This window comes from Bacidia gigantensis (assembly GCF_019456465.1).
Source record: "Bacidia gigantensis strain McMullin 20006 chromosome Unknown contig_278, whole genome shotgun sequence".
Taxonomy (NCBI): Eukaryota; Fungi; Ascomycota; class Lecanoromycetes; order Lecanorales; family Ramalinaceae; genus Bacidia; species Bacidia gigantensis.
The window spans coordinates 243,661-270,019 of record NW_025408606.1 but is presented as its reverse complement, the minus strand read 5'-3'; the positions used below and the strand labels follow the sequence as shown (position 1 = coordinate 270,019).

Genomic DNA, 26,359 nt, shown 5'->3' with positions numbered 1-26,359 from the left:
ATACGACCCTTCTGGTTCCGCCTGACTCTGAGCTGGATACCTCGGTACTTGATCTTATGCTTTATATTCAGCGTTTGTACTACGCTTTATGTCTACGTTGTATACAAATTCAGAGATCTGGACTCGCATATCAGCGAGAGTAGTGCATCCTTTGACTCCAAAACCGCCGCTCGCGATAGAATCTCAAGGTCTAGCAGGTCGAACTCGGACTCCAATTTAGCTCTTCGCAAACGTCATGAAATCATCAAAAGACAATTAAGATATATGTTCATCTACCCCATCATCTACAGTATATTCTGGGTGCTACCGTTTGCGAGTCATTGTTACGGATACACAAAGACCATCACGCCATTTGGTCTTAGCACGGCATCCATAGCAAGCGTGAACCTCCAGGGAGCGGCAGACTGTATAATTTTTATGATTCGAGAGAAGCCGTGGAGACAGATGCAATCGATCAGAATCCCTGGCACTCAAATTCGTATACTTGGACCCCGAGTTGATCGCCACCCACATTCGGAAACGATACCTGAGGTGCAGCCATTTCCTGGTCGACTTACCAAGCATCAGAGACGTAAGAGTAGGCACTGGTGGGATGCAGATGCTTCTACATGGGGAAGAGGAGGCACAAGGACCGAAGTGTCTCCTGGACCAAGGGCTCCTGACCAGGAGTATGCTCATTCTGAGACTGAGATCGCACCGAATTGAGTACAAGGTCGATCTTTGCGGACCCCACGATCGGTAGTCGGCAGTCTTCTGTACATTTTGCGCGGGAGTGATTACATCTAGCATTAGCCAGTGTCCCACATTATGCCAAAGTTTTTGCATAGAGAGCATTTAAGCTTACCGTAGTAAATCATCTGCGTCCGAGGACACCAGGGATGTGCATGAGCTGACTCGTAGGCCCCTCCACACCTCGCGTGGAAGGCTGGCTTGCCTGCGATGAGCTCTTTCTCAAAGCATTTACGTTGGCCATACTATTGAATTTGCGGGCTAAATTCTCGCTATATCGGAGTTTCTCTGCCTTTGTTGCATTGACATGAGAGCGAATGAAGGCGTTGAACATCGCCTGTGTAAATCTCACAACGTCATTGATGACTATCCAGTCGTAACTGTAATCTTCAACCTTTTGTTCCACCTTTCCAAATGGATCCTCTCTCCGTCATCGCCGGAGTGGTTGGGATATCCGGTGCTGCCATCAAAGCCTCAGACACTTTATTCGAATTGGTTGATAGCGTACGCAACGCTCCTGCTGAGATCACGGCCATATCGAAGGACACTCACGCCTTTCGTGACGTTATCTCATCGTTGGATATATCACTCAAGGATCGAACGGTAACGTCCGTAATCTCAGAAGACGAGAATCTCACCGAGGCAATACAAAAGCTTGAAAAGCCGCTCGCTAATTGTCAAAACATTCTCAAAGAAGTCGATGGAAAGCTTCGAGCTCACCTCAAACCGACATCGGGTGGTGGTTATCGGGTGAGCAGCGTGGACGTAAAGTGGTATTTTGTTAAGACTGGTGTCCAAGATCTTGTTTCGAGACTAGATTCGACGAAGCAGACTCTCGATACACAATTGAGCGTCATCGTCCTGTGAGTGCTCACTGTCTCATTCTAGATACTGCAAAATATGCCATGTTGGCGATCAGTGGCCCTGATGGAACGTTTCGCCTTCTGTTCTCTATTGATTAGCAATTTCCGGCAACTCCGTTGATGTGTATTCGAGGGGCGGGCGTTAAAAGCAAAGTTCAAATGCTTTACCTCCCTTCTCCGGATTCTGATACGTTTCTGCGTCATCGTTCAGATTACAAGTGGCAAAGTTCATGTGCTCATACGTTATATTAGGCTGTGCAATTTACGCGCTGCAGGGCGAGCTGTAGACACAGTTCCCTCGGCAGATACCCTGATACCACAAAAGCAGAATGACGTGGGCAATGACGCAGGTTCAGCGTTGAAAGTTTACGCGGCTTCAATAGCTCCTGGGTCCCCATCTCTGCTTGACGCAATGCAGGATAAATTGCATTTAGATGACTACGTCGTAGTCCCATCAAGTGACAACCCATCTCTAGGCCATGAAGAAAAATTGGAAAATCCGCAAGAGCCAAAGTTGAGTCCTCTCGAGCGGCTTCAGAAGAAAGAAAACCAGAGAGCCGGGCTTCACAATGCAGCAAAGAGTGGCGATGACTTGGTCCTAGAGCTCATGCTAGAGGAAGGGACACCAGTAGATATTCGGGCATCAGACGGCAAGACTGCACTTCACTTAATTGCGGAGCATGGTAACGAGGCAGGTGCCATCATTTTGTTGGATTATGGGGCAGATGTAGATGCCACAACGAATTCATCTGGTAACAATCAAGAGCGCAAGTATAATGGAGGTCGAACTCCCCTTCACATAGCTGCTAAGTGCGGGCATTTGAAGCTCGCAATGCTCCTGGTAGGCCGTGGAGCGAACTTAGCAGCGATGACCACTTCAGGACGTTCGGTGCTACAGGAGGCCAATTTTGGTTCAAATGTAGCTGTCGCACATTACCTGATCTCTGCTGGTGCACCTTTGTCGACAAAAGATGATGAAGATTGGACAGCCCTACATGAAGCGGCACTACAAGGGCTTACTGAAGTTGTGAAAACTTTGATAGAAGAGAAAGGTCTAGATGTCGACGTGCGCACTGCGGATCACAACATCTGGAATTGGGGAGAATTCAAGCTAGCTACACCTCTCCTGCTTGCAGTGGCCTATGGGCATCTTGAAACAATGGCATATCTCCATCGGAGTGGAGCAAACATCGAAGCCGGAACGTTGGAAGGTGATCAAGCTATTCATCTCGCATGTTGGAAAGGCCACCTACCAATCGTAAAATATCTATTAGGAGTACACATCGATATCGAGATTCGAGATTCCAAATATGACGAAACGCCTCTGATCAAAGCCGCTTCCACCGGAAGGACGGATGTCATCTTGTATCTGTTAAGACGCGGAGCTGATACTAGAGCCAGGAACCTGGTTGATCGTAACGCTCTACTCCACTGCCAATTGCACCAGAAGGGTAAACACCCAGAGGCAGTCTACGCGCTCAAGAAATGGATGCAAGAGCATGGTCAGGCGGAGGAAGTGAAGCATATGCTATTGCCTGAATATCGAGACCCGCCTCCAAAAACTTCAAGTTAGTCAACAGGTGCCCAGTCACATTGTGTGGGCGCCCCATCCTACGAAGGGAGAATCACCACTTGCACAGCCGTGGCTCATTTTCTCTCCATAAAGCAAGTCTACGAGTGCTGGAGCACGAGAGTCATGATTCAGTTTTCAGTCACTTTTTGAGTACGGGCAAGCCAGGGAGTTTTCTGTGACAACTACCGATGTCTCGGGTCTTTCTTTGCCTTACCCAGTATCTCTAACAATCTGGCGTTCTTGTGGCAAGATGCCCTTTTCAGAACGAAGAGACAGGGCCTGAAGCGAGCCACAGCGAGATGTATATGGGTCAGTCCATCCATTACTCAATCTGAACGGGCTCGAAATGATCTCCTCCATTATTTGTCTTACCAGACGGAAGCATGTCGGATACAATGACGACCTTACCTAACGAACTGATCCTGTCATCCGAGTAGCCACCGACGAGGTTTCGCAATAGGAGATAGAAGACAGCATCCGACCCAGTGTCCATCACAGTCTCTATTGCTTGGCACGCCATTCCATTCAAGTTCGATCCCAATCACTGCTTGAAGGCTGGTGACCGACATTTCGAGCCCGGACTCATGGCTGATGAATGCCACAGAGGAGCATCCGCCAAATTTTCTACGCAGACCATTATTATCCCAGCCAGACAGAAGAAGTACAAGCCCATCATCGCAAGTATGACTGTAAACGCTGCCTCTCACAGCTCCTTCTTCAGCTGATACTAATGAGCTCTGGTGCGTTGCCTTGTTGCCATATCCTTATCTTTGGTTTGCCAACCCGACCTCGCCATGATAAGATCTTACTGATCGGGCAACAGATGGCACGAAATCAATGCGAGAATGACAACCCAGCGACAATGCATCGATTGGGATGCTTTCTTTGAGCATCTGAAGGGACGAATTTATGAAGCGACAGAGATGGTGACATCAATAGTTGTATTAAGTGATTGTTGGTATGCCCTTCAATTCTGTTCATATCTTGGTATGTCATTACGGGACATATTCACAGATTCGAGCGTGAAACATTGAGCTTCTACAGTCCTATCGCTTGCGATTGCTTTCCAGATGCTGCGCCGGTCGTAAGCTGCGCAATTACATCACAGTACCTTAGCTGGACGCGTGTGCCGCCTGAAATTATAAGCGACCGCGGGGTCGATGAGGATGAGAGTAGAATGCGGCCAATCTTGGGTCTTGCTGTCAATAAGCATGATTACTTGTACTTTGGTAGTTGAATTTTCAACAATCACTTGGAAAGCCTACGACCGGGACAAAGTCTTCAGGCCCTCACTGCTGTATCTGGCACATCAATTGACAACCATACAGCATGTCTGACGAAGAATTTGACGTGATCGTTGTTGGAGCAGGTCCGTTCATTACATGATAACAAGGAACAAGGGACTTGATTCCATTGACATTCAATACGAATAGGAATCGCGGGCATAGCCTTCGCAAAGTTCTATCTTGAGATTCATCCAGGATGTCGACTCGCCGTTTTGGAGGAAGATACATGTGTCGGCGGTGTTTGGAGTGCCAGTAAGCTATACTCGATACAGCGAGGAAGTGGTTATAGGTACTCATACAAATGCGCTTTTGCAGCACGCCATTATGATTGGTTCTGGATTCAAACCTCTCGAAGAATGGCTGGTTTCTCTGACCCACCAATTGCGATACCCCCGGAAGCTCCAAATTACCATGGATGTGCTGAGGCGAAGTACTACACCCAGTATCTTGAGGACTACATCGATCGCCACGTTTACGCCGACAAGCCATTGAGGAGTAGATTTCGTTTCCAATATCGGGTTGATAACGTGGAGAAGACAGATGATGGGTGGTCAGTGCATGCAACCTATGCTCACAACGAGCAACGAGTATTCCAGACATCCAGACTGGCTGTCGCCTCGGGGCTCACTTCCATACCTAATATTCCTTCATTCCTGTCAGGAAAGCATGATTTCCAAGGTCCCGTCCTTCATCACAAGGGCTTTGCGACGTTCTCGAAGTCATCGCTCAAATCTTCAGAATGTGAGAACGTCGCAGTAATAGGTGGTGGCAAGTCCTCCGCGGACATGATTTGGGAATGCTTGAAGAAAGGCAAGCATGTCAGCTGGATCATTCGTGAAGATGGAGATGGTCCAGCTCTGTTCATCCCAGCTGCCGCCGGCGGTCGATACATCAATTCCATGGAGAAGGGTGCTTGCAGACTCGGTGCTCTCTTCAGCTCCTCGGCATTCATGCCAAATATATGGCTGGCCAAGTTCGTGCAAAAGACCCAGTTCGGGATGACACAGCTCAGGAAGAAAATCCAAGCCATCGACCAGCACTGTCGTAATGTAGCTGGCTATCAAGATAGGGAAGGAGCACTGCCACATTTCAAAGACCTAGAACCAGCCCCCTCGTAAGTCACCATCCCTCTCACTGCGACCCCAGCCCTCACGTGTATCAGACACAGCACCTTCTGGCACACCGGCCCCCTAGGCATGGCCCAACACCACGACTTCTGGCCCACAATCGCCCAAAATGTCGACGTCCACCGCGCTTCAATCACCTCTCTGCAATCTCACAGCCTCACACTCTCCAATGGTGCCACCGTTGATGCAGGCGCACTTCTCCTGGGTACGGGCTGGAAATCCCACCAACCCTTCTTCTCCCCCTCCCTCGCTGCCTCCCTTGGTCTTCCCCACTTTGCCCGCACCGATACCCCCGAGGATGCAAAGCTCTGGACCTCCCTCCTAGCTGCAGCGGACAAGCGCGTCTTATCTAATATGCCCGTCCTCGCTCACCCACCGCCGCACAAGAAAGCCGACGGAGAGGAAATGACCACGTTGCGGCTCTACAACGCCATCGCGCCCCTCTCCACCATCTCCGACCGCTCGATCGTCTTCCTCGGCCGAGCGCACACCTCGAACTCCTTCCGTGCAGCGGAGGCGCAGGCGATTTGGTCCACTGCTTACCTGTCCGGGCATCTGGACGGGAAACTGCCCGCACTGGAGGAAGCAAGGAGGCGGACGGCGTATATGAATCAAGCTAGCAGGAGGCGCTATCCGACGCGTGGGAGGGAGGGGGATTGCTTTGTCTTTGAGATTGTGAGCTATACGGATCGTTTGGTGGAGGAGGTCGGGTTGAGAAGCCATCGGAGGTGTCAAGGGTGGTGGGGGTGCTGGACAAGGGCGTGGTGGAGAGGGTGGGTGGATGACTGGTTGGAGCCTACTATGAATGGGGATTTCAGGGGGATGGTGGAGGAGTATAGGAGATTGTATGGGATAGGGGACGGGGTGGAGGGAGGGGAAGGGAAGGCGAAGCGTGAGTAGGAGGCAGAGAGGAGAGGCTGCCCTGGTTTCTGTGGAACTGGAAAGCCATTAATGGAACTGTTCTCTTGGTGCTTCATCGGCCTTCTCGACCTGCAGGTACGTCATAGCAGGTAAGGCTAACTCAGGCACCCCATATCCTCAATACGCACCCTGAAGCCTGGCTCTTGCATGGCGTGAACTCATCGAGTTCCTCAATTTGCTCTAGTCTTTCATTCCGTCGTCACTAAACCTATTGGAGATATCATACCTCTGTGGCAAAATCCCAAAGCCTTGCGCTCCCGGTCTGAGTAACTCGATGCATTCCCTTCTCTTTAGATGGATGATTGAGCCGCCCCCCAATTCCTGGGCGAACTATCCCTCCGCACATGACAATGGATAGCGTCTGCTGCACGAGAAACATGCGTCTGGATCAACGAATCGGCAAGATGACTCGCCGGGAGGAAGACTTGGCGAGAACGTCGCGACGTGAACTGACTGTGCGGTATGTAAGCTAGCCGTGCGGGGAGCTCATGACGATAACGTTGCTGAGTGTAGTTAGGAATAAATATAGTTTGGCACAGAACGTGTGGCGGCTTCAGTCAATCATTCCCGTTCTGCGGTGAATTCGCACGTTCTCAAGATCCTGTCGATGACACGTTGATTAGTTTACTGCTTCGAAGAGTCTGTAAGAATTTCGTCTCCAAACATGTGGCCTGCGTACTGACGGCGCTCTGACATTTCGTGACTCTCATTAGAGGTAACGAAAGCCATAGCCATGGGTCGATACTCGTGGTTGCCGGGGAGAAGCAAGCAGAAGTGTGACGAGCGGGCATTATTAGATCAAAAGCAGGACAATTCGTCCGCTGGAGTGTCTACCCATGGCAGTTATGATGGAGTAATCCTCGACGCTGCGTCGAAGGCGCGCCAAGTGTCATCTCTAGCACTGTCACAATATCTAACCAAGTCAGGATCATCGTCAAGCCACGACTGGAATGAGCCTTTGGGAACAAGCATATGAAAGTCTAAAAGAAAGCGAGCCGCATCTTATTCAAGCATACGAGAAGATCCTGGCTCGAGAATCTGGATCACAAGGAGTCATCACGCATGGAGATCGGTCGGAAAAAGAAAAAGAGATGTCTCTCATCATCAAAGCAAGGCTTAATCAAATGGACGAGAGGCGGTGGAAAATTAGACTAGGATCCAAGTCTGTCGATTGTCGAAAGCAGGTCGACAAAGTCGTTCGGTTCTTGATCATAGCCAAAGACATTATTCAGCCAGCCGGCAATGTCGATCCAGTGCACATCGGTCTCCCGCTCGTTGGTGTATGCATCCTACTCCAAGTAAGTCTTGTCGTATGCCGCAAGACTCGAATTGACTCTTCACGTTTAGCTTTCCGTACGTGACAGCACACAGCGTCTTGAGTTCCTGAAAGGTCTAGATTATGTATCATATTTGATCCCGCGTTACGCTGCTATTGAGGAGACCTATCTAGATAGACAGGAGACTGTCCTGTGGAAGGAGTACAAGGCTGCAATAACGAGACTTTACGGCCTCGTCCTAGAATATGAAGCTCGAGCTGCCTGCCAGCTGGTGAAGAACACTGGAACTCAGCTAATCAGAAACATGGTCATTGCTGACGATTGGCAAACTATTATTGAGCGATTGAAGACATTGAACCAGACATGCGAGGAGCTGAGACAGACAATTGATTCAAATGACCAGCGAACATGTGCGATTCGACTGGATCTCTTGCTGGAGGAACATGATAACAAGCTTGCCCAACTGATACGGGCGTCGGAACGAAAAGATGATCTCTTACTAAAAGAAATTACATCGACGAGGCAGGAACAGCGAGAATGGCGATTGACAGACGATGAAAGAAAATGTCTCCAAGCTCTACGAACATCAGACTACGAGGAACATAAATCTAGAAACCCGCACCGAGTAGCTGGAACTTGCCAATGGTTTCTACAACACCCAAACTTTAAGTCCTGGGTAGAAAGTGAGTCATCAAATCTACTTTGGGTCTCTGCAGATCCTGGTTGCGGTAAATCAGTGCTTTCGAGGTATCTTATCGAGGAGGTAGTCCCCAGCTGCGAGTCACGCACTACATGCTACTTCTTCTTTAAAGATGATAGCACTGAGCAAAAAACTCTCTCAAATGCGCTCAGTGCATTGTTGCATCAATTGTTCTCTCAGAATCGCAAATTGCTTAATCATGCACGCCTGCACTTTGATCGAGAAGGTCTGAAGCTCTCACAGTTGTCTCACACCCTATGGGCTGTTCTTACAGAAGCAGCGAGTGACCAAGAAGCTGGCAGTATTGTATGTATCCTAGATGCACTCGACGAATTGGAAGGATTGGGTCGAAACGAGCTTATAACAAATCTCAATGCATTTTACGGTAGCCTCGGAGCTAAGACATCTAACATCAACTTTATCGTCTCTAGCAGGCCATATTTTGGTATCGAGCGCCAGTTCATGGAGCTTACTAGCCACTTACCCACTATTCGTCTAGCAGGAGAGGAGGAATCGGTCAAGCTAAGTCAAGAAATAGACTTGGTCATTCAGGATAGAGTCCGAAATCTTGGAACCGAAATTGATCTCAGCGAAGTCTTGCAGTCATCTCTCCAAAACAAATTACGAGCGATCCCACACAGAACGTACCTATGGCTCCATCTCATCTTTGATAGATTTGATAGTCCAAGTTACACTGAGCGGGAGATGGAGAAGATTATTGAAACCACTCCACAAACTGTGTCCGCCGCCTTCGAATCTATCCTAGCGAAGGTCAAGCCAGAAGATAGGGTGGTGGTCAAAAAACTCTTGCAATTTGTAGTCGCAGCTGAAAGACCATTGAGCCTCGAGGAGACACAGATAGCCATAAACTTGAAAGACACCACCAAGTCATATGAGGATCTTCATTTGCTGCCCCTTGATGTCTTTAGAAAGAGGATTCGACATCTTTGTGGCCTATTTATAAGCGTCATCGACTCAAAGGTGTATTTGATCCATCAGACGGCGAAAGATTTTCTCCTTGGACATGAAGCTGAGTTGCCTGAAGGCAGCGAAGTCTGTGAAAATCATATATGCTGGGAGCATTCAATTTCACAGAGTGGTGCTCATCTATCACTCGCTAACGCCTGCCTTAGTTATTTAGCGTTCGGAACCTTTGAAGGAAGCCCACTCAGTGCACTAGAAAAGGGGGTTTTTCGAGAATACTTTCGCGGGAAATTGTACCGAGGAAAGAAGACTGACAAGCACGGGAATCACGATGATACGGAATGTGAACAAGGTTTCTCAGCACAGTCATATTTGCGCAGGCATGGGCTCCTTGAGTACGCGGCCTTGCATTGGGCAAGCCACTTCCACACTGTACAGCACATGGTAAATGCACGCACTTGGGAACAATATCTGACAATATGTGACACCGATTCAACACGTTTCCAGACATGGTTCGACATATTGCTTGCACATCGTGTAAAGGAGCCTACGAAGCGTCCAAAGGGTTGTAGTGGCCTTATGATCGCTTCCTTTCTTGGGCATCTAGCAGGTGTGCATCTGTTCATTCGCAGAGACAACAAAGTACACGCTGTGGACGAAAATGGCTGGACGCCCTTGATATGGGCGGCGTGCGGAGGCAGCACAGAAGTGGCTCAGCTACTTCTCGAGAGCGGGGCAAACATTGAGCACAAAGATTTAAAAGGGCGCACTGCATTACACACAGCGGTAGCACATGACGACGATAGGCTCGTAAGGCATTTGCTTGAGAGCGGTGCAAATGCGGACTCAACGGATCTTGATGGTACCTCGATACTAATAACGGCAGTTCGGAAGTCCTGCCTTCCCATCATTCAGGAACTTTTGAAACGAGGGGTTGATGTCAATGCAGCAGACTTTTCAGGCAGTACAGCGCTATATCATGCCTTGTGGCGTTACGTGGCGCCTGATCGCCTTACACTTACAAGAAGGCTTCTTGAACGTGGCGCGAGGACGGATCTGATGATGTCCAGTGGCTACACAGCGTTGATATCTGCAGTACGAACCGGTTATCAGCAGATGGCTGAATTGTATATTGAATTCAGCGATTCAATTGAGACCAAGGATACAAAAGGTCGGACGCTACTACTGATTGCTGCGAGATACGAGCTTAGGGAGGGTTTTCATTACCTTATCGAGCAGGGCGCCGATGTTGAAGCGAAAGACAAGCGTGGTCAGACAGCATTGGCACTAGCAGCGAAAAGCGGAGGCGATAAGTTCTCCTACCCAGAAAGATATGAATCATTCATCGCAGAGCTTCTCAAAAGAAATGCCAACATAGAAGCAAAAGACAATCATGGTCGAACGCCGCTTTCTTGGGCTTCACGAACAGGACTAATATCGATAGTGAAGTGTTTCCTCGAACACGGTGCAGATGTGAACTCCAAGGATCGAGAGGGCGCGACGGCGTTATCGTATGCGGTCACCTTTGGAAAACCAGACGTGGCTGAACTACTTGTCGAACACGGCGCTAGTGTTGAGTCGAAATATGCACACGGGATGACACCACTGTGGTGGGCTGATGATATCGTGACAGACGAGAAAGCAGAGGAGCAGGAACTGGACGCTGATGGAGGAGCAAATCCTGCTGAGTCCTCGTGAAAATCACCTTATACAGATTCATGTTCAATGGACGACAAACACCTCGATCTCTAAGATCTCATTATCCAGCCCAAAGAGGAAGGACACGTTAGTGAGAGTAGCCATGGATATGCCTTTTTGGCTGGCCCAGGACGGCGCAAGATGAGATGACAGATATACTGGGATGTCAAACTAGAAAGATGTCGACCCCGAAGTGAGACGCTTCTTTTTCCAGGCAAGGCTGAGGTCTGGGTCTAGACATATCTCCACCGCATACGCCAGATCGCGATCTTCCTTTGCATTACGACGAAATGACAAATTTCTGGAGTGAATGCCACCGTTTGGGATATTGTGAGAGTCAGAACCTGGTGCCCATCGACTGAGTATGAGACCGAACACATGGATTGTGCAGACAAGTATATCCAGTATTTGGGCATCTTAAGCAGAAATGAGTCGGCCCCCAAATTCCACGATCTCAGCACTAGTGGCCTTACTCGCCATTAAGGGAAAGGTTATGAAAAGTTTCTCTATATGAAATATATATACCAAGGATTTAGCATGCCGGGCTACTAATACTACTTCCAAATGTATACTATATTAAGATATACATAGCCTTACATAACCTTACATAACTTCCTATGACGTATGTATTAAGCGCTTAGCATAAGTATTAAGCGGAACGATTCAGCTTTACAGCTGGCTCCCACCCTAGTGCTAGCGACAGCGCGATGGAATTAACGTGGCGAGGGTTACATGACTAGTATGAGCTCAGCCTAGTCGTCGCATCTTATTATTCTCTACTCCGTACACAACGCGCTTTGTCGGAATGCTCCTTTGCGTTCTGTCAGCCCAGGCTCTCATGCTCTCATGGTCCCTCAAGGCGTCTATTGTTCCTAATCAATTCCCACCATGCGCCTGTCTTGGCAGCCTATCTGATCAGGAATTTCACAGTCACCGAATCTGGTATGGGCCACTCAGCCCTTAGACGGGCTTCTCTCTGCTTGCTACTTCTTCCTGCCCAATCTTATGCCGTCGAGCTCTTAGATGCATCCAATTTCACACACTCACAGTCTTTCATCCTCAACACCACCGGCATTCCCGTCGCTTGCTGGGCCCCGATTTCCGTACTTTTCCATCATTTCTTGAACTTGAGGAAACCTACTGATGTCAGCAGGGAAATTACGGACTATTGCCGCGGGTCTTGTTCTACTTGATAATAAGTTTTGCACTTTTGGCCTCCCATTTTGAGTGGCTTATAGCAGGTGCTCTCGCCGCTGCCCTCACCTACTCTGGTAGCGCAGCAATACATGGCTGTCTCCTTGCCTGGCGCGGCCCTGCGAGAACCGAGTTGGATGTCATCCCTTTGGCAGCGATACTGAGCACTTCCTGTCTGATCACCGTACCTCTCATCAATTGGTCTACTACGCTGAGGAATCTAGGCTCCCGTCCAGGCCAGACCTCCAGCGCGAGAATCATAATCATCTATTGGGCCGCCTTGGTCTTCATCGGATTGATCTCGACCTTGGCAATCATTTGGTCCCCACATTATTACATAGCGACCATAGCAGGCGAAGATCCCCTGGTCTGTAATCCGCCGCAGTCTCAAATGAATTATTATGCGGGCCAAGATCCGTCATGGACACGTTTTAAAGTCGACGCAGAATGGGTGGAGGAAAATTCGTGCGCCAATCCTTGCCATCAGTCACGATACATTGATCTGGCACCAATATTTCGATCGTATTCTGATTGGAAGCTACTGTCTAGAGCAGACTACCTCGTACTTGACAATATCCTTGCAGCGAAATCTTTTCTGCAAGCATATATATTCGTTGGCACCGTCTGTATAACCGTTCTACTCTCTCAAGGGATCTGGGCGCTATTGTTCGGTAGACGAAGTCCTCATCAAGTACGAGACTTCATTTACTGCGGGATCCAGAAAATCAGCATAAAGCGAGCAAGTCGAAATTCAGTCTCAGAAAGTGGAACGTGGCGACCTTTTTGGAAAGCCGTTGCAAAGTACGTCGCAACACTCGCCTATATTTGGGCGGTACTCGCCAGTCTCCTGTCATTCTTGCTCTTCTTTGCCAACATCATTATACTTGAAGCCCTCCTCTTGGCCTACATACCAGAAAGTGAACCCTCGACACATGTTGGAGCTTGGAGTCCGTGGACCTCCACAGCACTTGTGGTTTTGGCTGCCTTCATCAGCAAGTATCACAAGGTATCAATTAACTCGTTTCTGCAACGCTGCCGTCTTGCACTTTACAGGATAGGCTTCTTGAAGAGGCCTGGAAACCAAAGCACTCGAATACAGCCTGTGGCGGAGGAGACTGATGATAAGTCGTCAAGTGATGAAAGTAATGCGGCGGCAAGTGTACATCAAGGTCCACACTACACAAGGGTCAATACGATGAGGCTTTTGAAGGACAGAACCATTGAAGGCGTAAGAAAAGTCCAAGACGAATGGGCCATGCTTAAAGTATTCTGGAGAGATCCTGATAGAGCTACTGGACTTCTCCATCAGACAGAAGCCCCCTGGAAAATGACAGCACGCTGCTTCTTGACAGGGGAATTACTATACCCGAAAGCTGTATCGAAGTCGATAGAAGTCCCTTCTTCGATCAGCATGCGGCGAACGGACTCAATTGATGAATGATTGAGCTCTCAATTAGGCTCGTTATGACCACGTTATTGGCATGCTGTCTATTCAACGATTTGTCCTGCTAAAGGACATTCTTCACGCTAAGCAAGGTGCACGAGGTCTATGCCTTCGAGTGTGCAGCAAGCATACATGCATCGTGTGAGAATATCTTACGTGAGGAACCTCTTGCTCATATTCCCTGCTTCGTAGGATTTTTATAAACAATTTTGTGCGACGTCATTCGGAATACAGATGATGAAAACATCAACGTTGACTTCGCCTCGCTTATGACCTTCAACCATTGCCTCTGGTGGCCCTCTAGGAGCAATGTCTTGAATAATCCCTAATCCTAACCTGAGAAGCCGCTACATAGTAATCAGGAATGGTTGGTTACAATGAGTGCCGTGTTCATTTGGGGTCCTGATCCTAAATTAGTATTAAGCCACCTTCTGCAAGATGGGCGCCTAATCTGAGCCAACCAGCGCGTCCTCTGGCCATATGAAATGTTGCCTGGAGCTTAGCCAAACTCAGGATTGAAACGTTCTCACTGTATGAGTCCGAAGAGCAATTTCAAGACATGTCAATATAGCTTCGTCATAGACAAATGCCTTACTCTGACCTTCTATTTTACGTCTGAAAGCGCGCGCAAATCTTTGTCTTTATGTGCGTCTCCCTATCAACGATAATATAAGGATGTCAGAGGCGTGCGAAGTTTGCAGGTCCCCAGCCGTAGTTCAATTTTTGGTCGCCGTCGCGAAGGGTATAAATGAACGCACCATAGCGCCTCCGTCAGTGCTGCTTGGATCGTGGGACGAGCTGCAAGAGCGGCGGCGAAATTGTGCCTTGTGTGAAGCTGTCATTTCAGTTTCACAAAGAATATTCACGGACGAGCAACTGCGCGGTGACGATGACACCATGGTCAAGAGCGCGACTTGTCGATTGTCTTGGAATCCACACAGATATAGAGAGGGGGGCAAATCTGGCTATTCGAGAGTTGAAATCATGATGGATGTGAATAGCGGTCCGCCAACAGGTCCTGTGAGAAGTAGACATCATTGCAGTGTGGCCAACGCTTTCCAAATTTATATGGCGAAACGAGAGCCGAACCAAAGACCAGGAGAGCGATCAACGACGTCTTTACAGCCTCGAATTAGGAAGGATACTTATGATCCCAACTTGGTCAATGACTGGCTTGGCATGTGTGAGCAGAAGCACGGCGATTTATGCATTGCTCAGTCTGTAAGAGCAATATCGAAATTAAGGCTGGTAGACGTCAAGAATATGTCTGTGGTGCAATTTTCGCATGTGATACCTCCCTACGTCTCATTGAGTTGGGTTTGGGGAAAGGTTAAGGCTGAAGACGGACTGACAGATTTCAACTCTTCTGAAGCTTCCACAAGAGGCTTTCTAAATCAAGTAGAGCTACCTACAGCCGTTGGTGACGCGATCATGTTACTTATCAGCCTGGGCGAGCGCTATCTTTGGGTGGATTTTCTCTGCATTATTCAAGACAACGCAAACGATAAGCAGACATATATACCGCAGATGGGTGCCATTTACTCACTCGCACGTTTCACCCTTATAGCAGATGGTGATCTAGGGGCGCAAGGAGGTCTACCAGGTGTTCGACCGGGTACGAGAACGGTTACAGGGATGAAGAAGCAACATTTCATAGATATTGACGGTCTCCTGGTAGTGTCCTGTTTGGAACCCGAGATAAGGGGATTCCGTAGATCAGAAAATCGGCCTCCATGGGGAACGAGGGCATGGACTCTTCAAGAAAAACTTTTGTCACCACGCTGTCTCATATTCAACTCGGATCAAATACACTGGGAATGCCTCCAGGCCTCTTACTGTGAGGAGACCGCATTCGAGCACCTTACACATGGCTGTGAGGAGAGTGCATACGAGGGTCTTAGGCACAGCTTATATTCGGGACCCTCTTCGATACGATCTGTCCATTCTTGGATGCAGGAGTCAATAACGGAGAAAGAAAAGATTCACCAGAACTTCCATAGGCAATATACGTATCTTGCAAGTGAGTACAATAGCAGGCGTCTTTCTCTCGATTCGGATATCATGAACGCCTTCAAGGGCGTACTCGAAACGATCAGTGATAAAAGCGGCATCCGTTTCTTTTGGGGCCTTCCATGTTCTCTATTCGAACAAAACTTGTTGTGGTCCACATATGATCGTGGTGAAGAGAGGCGAAAAGTTGAGGGTATCCCCACTTGGTCATGGCTGACTCTTAAGAGCGCAACGGTGGTGAATGCTTTGGAAGATCCTTATCCCGGTGCCGCGATCCGCTGCTTCAAACGAGCTGATTGCCCTCCTGGGACTGCACAGGATAGTTTCCAGTTGCACCAGATCTCACAAGAACGTGACTACCCGCAATCTCTGTCGCTTCTGAGCCCAGGCCAGTCGCATGCAAAAATGATACAGGCTGAAGAGATATCTTCAGTTACCAGGGCACGAATACAGCCATCGTATCATATCATATTTTGGGCTGAGACTCTTGACGTGCTCTGGTCTGCTGATAATCAGGAGAGCTATTCATGCAGTGGCTCTCTCTTGGCGAATCCACAGGATGCAGATGCTATCAGGGCTCACGGATTGAAGATCGATGAAAGTGATCCCAAGGCTCCTGCTTCTGCTAGAATACTCTATGAGCGGACTGTATTCGACCCACGAGGTGACTTCTGCTCAATCGGATTTGCTACTATACACGAAGCATGCCGTGAGAAGAAACAGAAAATTCCTTGTACATTGATCAAAGTACTTACTGAAAACGCCCGGCGTAATCGTCATACACCCCAACACACTCGGGCTTTGCTCATCACTGAGGAGCGTGGCATTGCGGTCCACACCGGAAATGCTCGAATCGGCCATGAGCTATACAGCTGCATTCCTTGGAGACAGAGATTGATAGTCCTAGGATGATTCTACAACGAGGAGGATTCTCCAAAAAACTTACTTACCTTTTGCATTCCGTGAAGGCAGAAACTATCTTTCGACCCAGCCTTTCTTTTGTTTGTGATAGCAGATCAGCACGTGTTGTATATTATCATATATTTTCGTACAGAGTTGACAGTCAATTAAACATCTAGCATTTTTTGTGGATCCTGTTCTTTACGTCCTAAGATACTCCTACGGTTTGGGGAAGAACTTATTCACAGGCAGCAGCCAGACGAGAACGAGTATTGTGGGGAGTGCACAACCATAGGCCTAATTTGGCAACCACAAGCGCGGCTTACTAAAGACCAATGTAACATACAAAACTAATATTACGATGGTCGTACAGGGTTATTCTTGGCCTATATCATGTGCGAAGAGCATTTGATCAGATGATCCCAAACCTCATACGGACATTAACATGCAGCCATTAGCGGCAGTCTCTACATTTGAAGCCAACGGAATCAGCATTCCAGCTGTAGGCCTGGGCACATGGCAGAGTGACTCTGGCGATGAGCGCGTCAAGGACGTTGTTAGCAGTGCTCTGCGGCAAGGCTACAGGCATATCGATTGTGCTGCAGCTTACGGCAATGAAAAGGAGATTGGAGAAGCCATCAGAGAAAGTGGTGTCTCACGGGAAGAGCTTTTCATCACAACCAAGCTGTGAGATATCTTAGTCAATTGATCTACCAGATCGGTATAATGAGTGTTGCGTACTTAGTGCCCAAACGTGGCATCAGCCCGGAGACGTAGAAGAGGCTCTCGATAGAAGCATGCATGCACTGCAGCTTGAATATGGTGAATGCACTACAGAGGATATCTAAATGTGTCATTCCATGCTAATGAGGCTCGTGATCCAAATAGTGGACCTCTTCTTGATGCATTGTAAGGCCCTCTCAGAAGAACCAACACCTGTAGAGAGCCGTTGGGCTGAAGCTATCAGTTCCACACGCTTACGAGGCTGGCCCTGATCATAGCACATTACGCCACGCCAATGGAAAGGCTAGCAGTCACCGGTCCGTTTTGTTGCAATTGTCTCAAGCTTATTTGGCGTTTCTAGCCATTGATCGATCGCAAGCTTTCAAGAGCTTATTTAGAGACATGGACAGCGATGGAAAACTTAGTGCGCAGTGGAAAGGCGAGACTGATAGGTAAGCATACTGGATCCTTTTGCGCAGGGAAAATTACTTATCTGTTACGACAAAGGCGTGTCAAATTTTAACGTTCTTAAGACAAAACGACTCTTGGAAACGGCAAAAATTCGCCCAGCAGTCATTCAGGTTGAACTACATCCGTACGTGGCGGACTCCAGCAGCAGCTCTGATGGAATCCTGACATGTGTCTCACTAGATACCTACCTCAAGCAGATCTCCTCCATTTCTGTGCGCAAGAAGGCATACATATAACTGCCCATCAGCCACTCGGAGGAAAGCCTGTCGCACTTGTCAATCCGAACGCTGACCATCTAGGACCACTTACAGACCCAGACGTAAGCATTACATCCTTTCAAGACATTCATCTTATCCACTCCCGCCCTGTCTCTTCTTCATAACTCCTTTTATACAGCTCCCCAGATCTAACAAAACGTATTGACTTGCCTCACAGATCGGCTCACTTGCACAAGCATACCAGAAATCTCCAGCGCAAGTACTCTTGTCCTGGGCAGTACAACGTGGAACATCTGTCGTCCCAAAGACTGTGCATGAGCAACGAATGATAGAAAACAGAGATTTATTCAGGCTCACTGATGAGGATATGGGGAGAATCAATGACATTGCCGGCAAGAAAGGTGCTGTGAGGTTCATGGATCCAAGGAATCATATCGGATTCGACATCTTCGACGAGGAGTCGGACCAGCCGACAGAAGAGGGAGATTAGACATTGCAATCATAAATGTTGATCTGTAGAAGGAGATGTCTTGAGTATGCTTGATTCGATACTAATTCACGGTGCTTGGGGCACCCTTACAAACTACTTCTCTACTCATTGAGTGACAACAACAATCTCATTTACATGCTATCCCATGAACCGTTAACTGCCTTAAATCCGACGCTATTTTTAACGCGTTTTCCAGCCACCTTTTTTTGATTATTTTAATTCCTACAACTACTATGCCTTATAATCGAGTATCTAATAACATAGATTATATACTATTAAACCTAAAGCCCTTATTACCGCTTTTTTTAAAGTAATAACTCTTATATTTATAGCCGCTACTATAGTTTAATATAATAAAAATTAAAAAATTATATACCTCTAGAAAAAGGTTTTTATTAAGAAATATTAAAGCCTAAAACCCCTACAATATCTTTAGTTTATTTTTTATTAATAAAATATTTCTAATTATAGCTAAGTATATAAATAAGTATATTACTAAAAAGTTATTTTAAATATAAAAATTAAATTCTATTTTATATTAATAAGCTTAGAGCCTTATTAATATTAATAAACTATATATATATATAGGAATTATTATATAGATAGGTCTTTATTTAAAGACTAATATAAATAATTTCTAAAATTAAAAAAAAAGTATAGGCCTATTTATTTAAAAATAATATATTATATAAACTAAATATAATTTAATTAGCTTAGCTAGTTTCTATATATTTTAAAATTATTAAATAAAGTTTTAAAGTTAGTTTTTAAAAAGCTAAAGTTTTTAAATAAATATCTTAAACTTATATTTAAATATTATTAGCGTATAGGAACATATTTAAGCGTCGATAAATCGATTATTAAGTTTATAAGGCGATTTATAAATATAGTTAATATTCTAAGTAAACTAATTCCTAAAAGTTATAAAATATAGATCCTAGCTAATAATAGCTATATTTTAAATTAGCTATAGTATTTAAAAAAGGATAGACTATAAGGAATAACTCTTATCTAGACTTAGGACTAAAGTTATTCTAATATATAAGTTATAATATTAAAACTATTTAAATAAAAATATTTAATAAGTATACTAAATAAATATATTATATAGCTAGACAATTTATTTATATTATTATATTTCCTTAGATAGCTTAGATATAATAGCTTTAGAGCTATAGAAACTATTAAAACTATAAAAATAATATAAAAAATAGAAGAGGCTTTTAGTAGAATAGTAGTATAGTAAAAAAAGTAACTTATAAAAAAAAAAAACTATAGCTTATAATTATTAATTTCTAATATTAAATTAAAATATAATAAACAAATTAAGTAAGGAGAACTATATAAAGTAATTAGCGATAATAAGGATGTTTTTTAATTTATATAAATAGATTAAGCTATTATATTATTTATAACTACTATTAATAATAATAAGAAAATAATAAACTATAAATAGTAATAACCTATAAAGTTATTTTCGAATATAAAAATTATTTACCTTTTTTTTAGTAATAATACTATTAAATTTCTATTTATTCTTATACTAATTAACAATTATAATTATTATATAAATAATATTAATAATACTAATTAGCTTTAATTTTATTATTTTATATAAAAAATATAGCAGCAGACTTAAATATTATTATTTTATTTCTTTTTTAATATTATTATAATTAATACTTATAAGATTAGTATATTAGTAATAAAAAAGTTATATAAAAAGAAGGGATTAAATAGTTTTTATAAGGAGTTCTAGATTAAATTTATAAATATATTAATTAGTTAGACTAAAGAATGCTTTTTAGAAAAACTTTTTTCTAAAAACTAGATATATTTTATATTATTATATAAATACTAAATAATTAAACTTAAATATTTAAAAATATATTTTATATATAAACTTTTTAAAAAAAATAATATATATTTAAGACAGGTAAATAGGAAAGTATTAAATAAGCTATAGCTAAATAGTATAGCTTAATAATAACGAAGTTAAGCTCTTAAAACTACTAAAAGTTATAATCTATATAAAATCCCTATTTGCGACTATAAGGAGTGCTAGAACAATTATATAGATCGATTAAAATCAAAACACTATGATAATTGATTTTACCCCTGAAATAAGGCACCTAACGGTTTATAGGATATAATCGCAAAAGCACCACAACCACCCGATAACACCCACACCTTCCCATTCTACCAAAAAGCCGCCAATCCAAGCCTAACCAGAATACTCTTTGTGCCTACAGCACCACCACCGCCACCGCCACCTCCATGCCCCGTACCCGTGCTCCCACCCCTCCCACCCTTCACCACTCTCCTCCCTAATCCTTCCACAGCAAAACCCCCACTCTCCAGCTTCGGCAACTTCTTCAACGGCAGCTTAGCACCCCGCACAGCCGACCTCGTCGTCGATGTACGGTAAGACCTCGGCGGCACATGCGGCGGCTTCAACGCCCCGGTATGAGACCTCGAGACTTGCGTCGTCCGCGATGATCCCCCCTCCCCCTGCCCCTCGGCCGTCGCTGCTGCTAGCGACCCCGAAGGTATCAACCCAACAAAATAAGTCAGCCGCGCAACCCTCGCCCGCAACTTCTCGCACAAGCTGTTAAGCACGTCGTTGTCTTGGGATAGCTGCCGGATCGTGGCGTCGCGGTGGACTAGATTTTCTGTTAGTAAACGGTTTTCTTGGGAGAGCGTGGTGTGTGAGGACCGTAGCGCGAGGAGTTCGGTCGTTATGAGGTGGATGGAGGCGGTGATTGTGGCGTTGAAGTTAGTGTTGGGGGGTATGTGGGGAAAGGAGGGGTAGTAGGGGGAGGAAGGGGAGGAAGGGGAGGAAGGGGAGGAAGGGGAGAGAGGGGGTGAGGAGGAGGGGCTGGATGATGGGGTGCTGCTTGTGGAGGACATTGCGGATTGTGTAGATAGGAAATTGGGAGTGGGGGCGAAGGTGGAGGAGGTGGGGGAGGGGAGGAGAAGTCATTTCATGATCGGGTGCGAACATTGGAGCAATGGGGTTATGAAGGGGAGTATGGGGGACAAAGGCATTGTTCGCTAGAGTGCGGTAGATGGGTCGTAGATGTGACATTTTCGGATCATTTTGTCCTCTGAGATTGAGGCATGATGGATTGAGACCTTGTCGGACTGTTCATTTAATTTGGTGGAGATGGTTGATATTGATCATCCCCATATGGACGGCCGTCGATTTGTGGGCGAACTTTGCGCTGGCTAAGCCGTATGGCTGACGCGCATGATGTTTTACACATGTAAGTACGAGTCGCTGGGGTTTATCTTATGTGATGACTTTTTTTGTTGAACTCCTCTTTGCTTTATGGCGTATTGTCTTATCCTAGCCACAGCTCTATTCCATTGGAGGCGCTTGACTACCGAAGCCTAGTCGGTTCTGAAAGGATTTCGCTCCAATACAAGCCTTAGAAAGAGATTCTGAATTATTGAAAGGTGGTATGCATTCGGGTTTGCGAGGAAAGAACAGATTGCTGAACTTAGTGCGGGTGTCTGTTTGCGGTCAATATGTGTTCAAGAAAAGTTCCTTTGTCAACGCGACCCGTGGATCCTTGAGTGAATTTTTGTGGGACATCAGGTTGAAAAACATCCGCTTTATCGACCCAGATCCAACCATTTAGTACTTTGCACTGCTCAATTTGTCGCGGTCGGATCATGAAGTCGCTCGATCCGAACCACAATTTCCTAGGCCACAAGCGACCTTCTTCCGTTGATGTAGGCACCTTACTGCGTGTGACCTCCCCCAAGATTTGCGAGGTGCCCAGGACAACGAGCAAGCAAAGGAACAGACCCCAATTGAAGAACGATTGCTTGTTCGGCGATATTTGACGACGAAGACCAATCAACTCAAAGAAGAAAATGATGCTTTCAAGAAGTATTACAAGCAGGCTACAGAGGGACTCGATAGACTGAAAGCGGACTATTCAACACTCGAAAATGACTTGAAAGCGAATGATGACAACAAGAAATCCGAGGAGCATCATGTTGAGATGTTGAAGAAGTCTCACGAGGTTCAAATTCTCAGGATAGAGATGACACAAAGTATCAACGAGGACTTGAGGCGCTGGAACGATTTCTATCAGAAGCAGAACGGTGAATTGTTTGAGGATATGATGAGCGCGGACCAGGCACGGTGGGATTTGCACGAAGAGTTGAGCAAGCGACGCCAGGCAGTGGATATCCGAAAGAGCTCGTTGAGTGGAGATCCTGAGGAACCAACGTCAGAATCAGCCGAGGAATTCCCATTGCCCAGTACTCCTGATGAAAACGATAGCTACGATCGCGGACGATTGGTGGAGCCAGAATTCCCAGGACCAAAGGGCGAGCTGCAGTATTTGTTTCCTTTTGATGAACGATCAAGGAATGAGCAGAATGTCATTCATGTGCTACTGACCCGCGCTTTGTTTGCAGAAAAAATGGAGAGATGGATACAGGCTTTTGAACATGCCAAAACAGCCAAGGAAATGGCCACTGGGTTCGGGTATGATCCATTGGTAGCATATTGCTCGTTCCATCAGGGTACAGCTTTAAATGGCCAGGAGGAATATGTGGCTGCGATTGAGGCACTGGAAGCTGCAGAGCCTGCTGTTGACAAATATATCAGTAGGACAGAAATAGATGATTACAAGACTGAGATTGAGGAGGCGCCTAAAGACCAGGCCTGTGAAGTGAAAGAAGAGGGAGAAGAAGAATCAACACAAACCAAAACGCATGAAAAAACCGAAGACATGCCACAAAATTTCCAAACGAAAGCACCACCGGTACCCAAACTAGTGCTGCCAGAATTTTCGGAGAGCGAGGATGAAGTGGTTGCTCAAGGTGGACGCGAAATGGTAACAAAGCCGGGCGGTGAATCTGAATGGATGCAGCGATTCATGTTTGGACAAACCGACTCTCCTGAGAATCGTGAGCTGGTCGATACCACCAGCACGGTAGATAGTGCGGCGGGGGACGAGAATGCAGGCTTTGCTTACAGCCCTCCGGAAACACCCTTCTTGTCAAGAGGCCGTCCACGATCTCTTGTACTTGGACGCGGTGAAGAAGAGGAGCAAGATAATAATGATATAGAGCGTGCTGAAAAGCGCGAGAGATCCAGACCAGGGACACCAGCATGTCCAGATTCTCCGCCGGCTCCTCCTTCGCCTACTTCGTTGGGAAGCGAGTTAGAAAGTAGTCAGAACGATAGTGAGGATGATGACGCTGTGGATGCGACTACTGTGGAACAAAATATCAATTTTGTATTGCCGGATGACACAACTGAGTGAAGACGATGATTGATTGTTCAGTCTTTTGTACTTTCTTTGAGAGGTGAGAAGACTTCGGTCCACAAGTCCGTTGAAGTGCCTAAGTGGTAGGTGAGAGTTGCTTCGGCCATGCTCGCGTCGGGTCCTCCGGCCATACATTCCAGCTGGCTTATGATGTTCTCCAGGCCAAAAGCTTTGCCGACAGCCTGAGTAGCAGTCGCTTCGCACATCACGTGTACGACATGGATGTGGAAATGGTAATAAGTTGGCTGATCTATGCTGTGTCAGTGTCAGGAAATGAAGCCTAATGAGACATACAATGAACGTAAAGCTTGATCTGGTCCCTCTCAATCGTCTTGTAAAGCTTCGCTGTGGCATCCAAGATCTTCTCCTTCATCTCCTTTAGCCAAATGATGTTACTCTTCTTCAGATCGCGTAAGCTCCAGATGTCCCTCCTAGTCGGAAAGGCGAGAAGATGGAGGCTTGAAAGGGTCTTGCGATCCCAGTTCAGATCTGGCATCAGCAGAAATTCTTCGTCCTGGCCATCTGCAGATTGCCCCTTTGCGCGAAGCAGAATATCGTCCTGCTCAGCACGTCCTTCGAGAATATTGAACACCCAATTCAAACGGCCTTCCTCCCGCATGCGCTGCATGTAAGGCCTCACAAGGTTTTTGTAGATATCGGGGGTCTCGGTCACCATACGAACTTCTTGGGGGGAGTACTTCTTGATATGCTTCTCAGTACATGGGTAGATAAGATTCAGTTTTAATTCTGGCGGTGAGGTTTCTGTGGTTCGCGAAGACGCCATGTACCATCGATAAATGTCATTATTGCCAAGATTCTTGACATTGACGAGAGCGGAGTGGAACTCAGTAAGGGCTTCCTCATCACTTGGAAAGGCTGCACGCTCGGCAAGACATAAAGCTGGTCCCCCCTAATTTTGCCTAGCATGCTGACGCGCTTTCCATTCTGATCCTGATTTAAGACGCGTTCAAGCTTGAAGAGTGGGATTAGGGCCTCTGGGCTTTCTTCATGCTCCATGACAGGCAATGATAATCTCAAGCTTTTATGATTGTGAGACCGATTCAGATGAGAACACTGGATGCAGCGAGTATCCATTCGTAGCAGACTTTGGGACGTTGTTTGTCAGTGGGAACAACAGATCGACCTCTCATTTAAGGTCACGGCTAAGCGCTTAGCGCCGCGCTAGCTTCTCAAGCCCCAAATATCAACGCGAGGCTCTGTCAAAGTGACCTTTTCAGTGATTGATACGCTGACTCTTGGTCTTCAGGGTCAAACCTATCTATCGTGCGTTTACAACTTGACAAGCTCATGGTAGATCAGATAATCCACTGAACAAGTAATGAAAATCATAAAAATGACAGATCTGTAGGTTGAATCTAAAGTCCGTGAACCTAATCTGACAGATGCTTAAGTTTCTAGCGCCTCCGGTGCCTGGAGCCGCCGAACGGTCATGCTTATCTCACGGAACCCCATCAGCATGCATATCACTCCTCCTCCTTCCTCCCCTCCGCTACATCCTCTGACACCATCATGCATCCATACATCGCCGTCCCGGCTATCTTCGCCCTCGTCTACCGCGCCTGGTCCCGACAGTCCCTCACACCAGCCGGCATCCTCGTCGCCTTCCTCACAGCCATAATCCACGCCATACACCCGTGGAACCTCCCCTTCGCCCTCCTCGCCGTCTTCTTCCTTGCCGGCACAGCAGTCACCAAGGTCAGCCAGCCCCTTATCTCCTCCTCCTCCTCCTCCTCCTCCGATCTTCATGTACTAACAACGCCCAGGTCAAACACTCCCAAAAAGCAACCCTCACCCTCTCCTCCCACGGCTCCTCCCCCCCTCCCCCCGCACCCACGTCCAAGTCCTTTGCAACTCCCTCCCCGCCACCCTCCTGATCGCATACCACACCTACCTCCTCCACTTCCACCCGTCCACCCCGCCGTCCTACCTCCACCTCTCCCCAACATCGTACCGGTCCTCTTCCGAATATTGCTGGCCGTACGGCACAGACCTCGTCGTGGTGGGCATTGTGGCGCAATATGCGGCTGTCGCTGCTGATACGTTCTCGTCCGAGCTGGGGATTCTGGCGAGGGAGAAACCAAGGTTGATTACGAATTGGAGGCTTAGGGAGGTGCCGCCGGGAACTAATGGGGGGGTTACGTTGACGGGGACGCTGGCGGGGTTTGCGGGCGCGGGCGTCATTGCCCTGACGGCTGTGGGGCTGATGCCGTTTTGTGAGAATGGAGGAAGGGCATTGGAAGGCGGGCGGGGCTGGGGATGGCAGGACAAACTGGCATTTGTCGTCGCGGTGACGGTCTGGGGTGGGTTGGGGAGTGTATTGGATAGTGTGCTGGGAGGGTTGTTGCAGGCTAGTGTTGTGGATCGGACGTCGGGGAAGGTTGTGGAGGGGAGGGGAGGAGGGAGGGTCATGGTTGGGGATAAGAAAGATGAGGGGAGTAGGATGGTGGAGAATGGATGGGGCTTGTTGGATAACAATGGGGTGAATTTGTCGATGGCTTT

General features: G+C 46.7%; 8 protein-coding genes across 8 annotated transcripts; 7 read left to right on the top strand and 1 right to left on the bottom strand.

Annotated features, from left to right (window-relative positions):
• Positions 1 to 1,143: 1,143 nt before the first annotated feature.
• On the top strand, positions 1,144 to 3,165 carry KY384_007547 (uncharacterized protein; the record flags this gene model as incomplete). Its single annotated transcript, XM_044816038.1, has 2 exons — positions 1,144 to 1,592; positions 1,845 to 3,165. The coding sequence occupies 2 exons, from the start codon at positions 1,144 to 1,146 to the stop codon at positions 3,163 to 3,165; spliced, it is 1,770 nt and encodes a 589-aa protein (XP_044666678.1).
• A 1,642-nt stretch (positions 3,166 to 4,807) lies between these two features.
• KY384_007546 (uncharacterized protein) lies at positions 4,808 to 6,478 on the top strand (the record flags this gene model as incomplete). The annotated part of the gene is made up of 2 exons (XM_044816037.1): positions 4,808 to 5,565; positions 5,614 to 6,478. The coding sequence occupies 2 exons, from the start codon at positions 4,808 to 4,810 to the stop codon at positions 6,476 to 6,478; spliced, it is 1,623 nt and encodes a 540-aa protein (XP_044666677.1).
• A 971-nt stretch (positions 6,479 to 7,449) lies between these two features.
• On the top strand, positions 7,450 to 11,098 carry KY384_007545 (uncharacterized protein; the record flags this gene model as incomplete). The annotated part of the gene is made up of 2 exons (XM_044816036.1): positions 7,450 to 7,797; positions 7,847 to 11,098. 2 exons carry the CDS (start codon positions 7,450 to 7,452, stop codon positions 11,096 to 11,098), a joined length of 3,600 nt encoding a protein of 1,199 aa, XP_044666676.1.
• A 3,313-nt stretch (positions 11,099 to 14,411) lies between these two features.
• KY384_007544 (uncharacterized protein) lies at positions 14,412 to 16,658 on the top strand (the record flags this gene model as incomplete). The annotated part of the gene is made up of 1 exon (XM_044816035.1): positions 14,412 to 16,658. One exon carries the CDS (start codon positions 14,412 to 14,414, stop codon positions 16,656 to 16,658), a length of 2,247 nt encoding a protein of 748 aa, XP_044666675.1.
• Positions 16,659 to 17,091: 433 nt separating this feature from the next.
• On the top strand, positions 17,092 to 17,423 carry KY384_007543 (uncharacterized protein; the record flags this gene model as incomplete). The annotated part of the gene is given in 2 exon segments (XM_044816034.1): positions 17,092 to 17,333; positions 17,348 to 17,423. The coding sequence occupies 2 exon segments, from the start codon at positions 17,092 to 17,094 to the stop codon at positions 17,421 to 17,423; spliced, it is 318 nt and encodes a 105-aa protein (XP_044666674.1).
• Positions 17,424 to 17,771: 348 nt separating this feature from the next.
• Positions 17,772 to 18,548, top strand: KY384_007542 (uncharacterized protein; the record flags this gene model as incomplete). Its single annotated transcript, XM_044816033.1, has 3 exons — positions 17,772 to 17,821; positions 18,021 to 18,159; positions 18,276 to 18,548. 3 exons carry the CDS (start codon positions 17,772 to 17,774, stop codon positions 18,546 to 18,548), a joined length of 462 nt encoding a protein of 153 aa, XP_044666673.1.
• Positions 18,549 to 22,226: 3,678 nt separating this feature from the next.
• Positions 22,227 to 23,836, top strand: KY384_007541 (uncharacterized protein; the record flags this gene model as incomplete). The annotated part of the gene is given in 2 exon segments (XM_044816032.1): positions 22,227 to 22,302; positions 22,320 to 23,836. 2 exon segments carry the CDS (start codon positions 22,227 to 22,229, stop codon positions 23,834 to 23,836), a joined length of 1,593 nt encoding a protein of 530 aa, XP_044666672.1.
• A 17-nt stretch (positions 23,837 to 23,853) lies between these two features.
• Positions 23,854 to 24,856, bottom strand: KY384_007540 (uncharacterized protein; the record flags this gene model as incomplete). The annotated part of the gene is made up of 3 exons (XM_044816031.1): positions 23,854 to 24,089; positions 24,134 to 24,749; positions 24,773 to 24,856. 3 exons carry the CDS (start codon positions 24,854 to 24,856, stop codon positions 23,854 to 23,856), a joined length of 936 nt encoding a protein of 311 aa, XP_044666671.1.
• Positions 24,857 to 26,359: the final 1,503 nt, after the last annotated feature.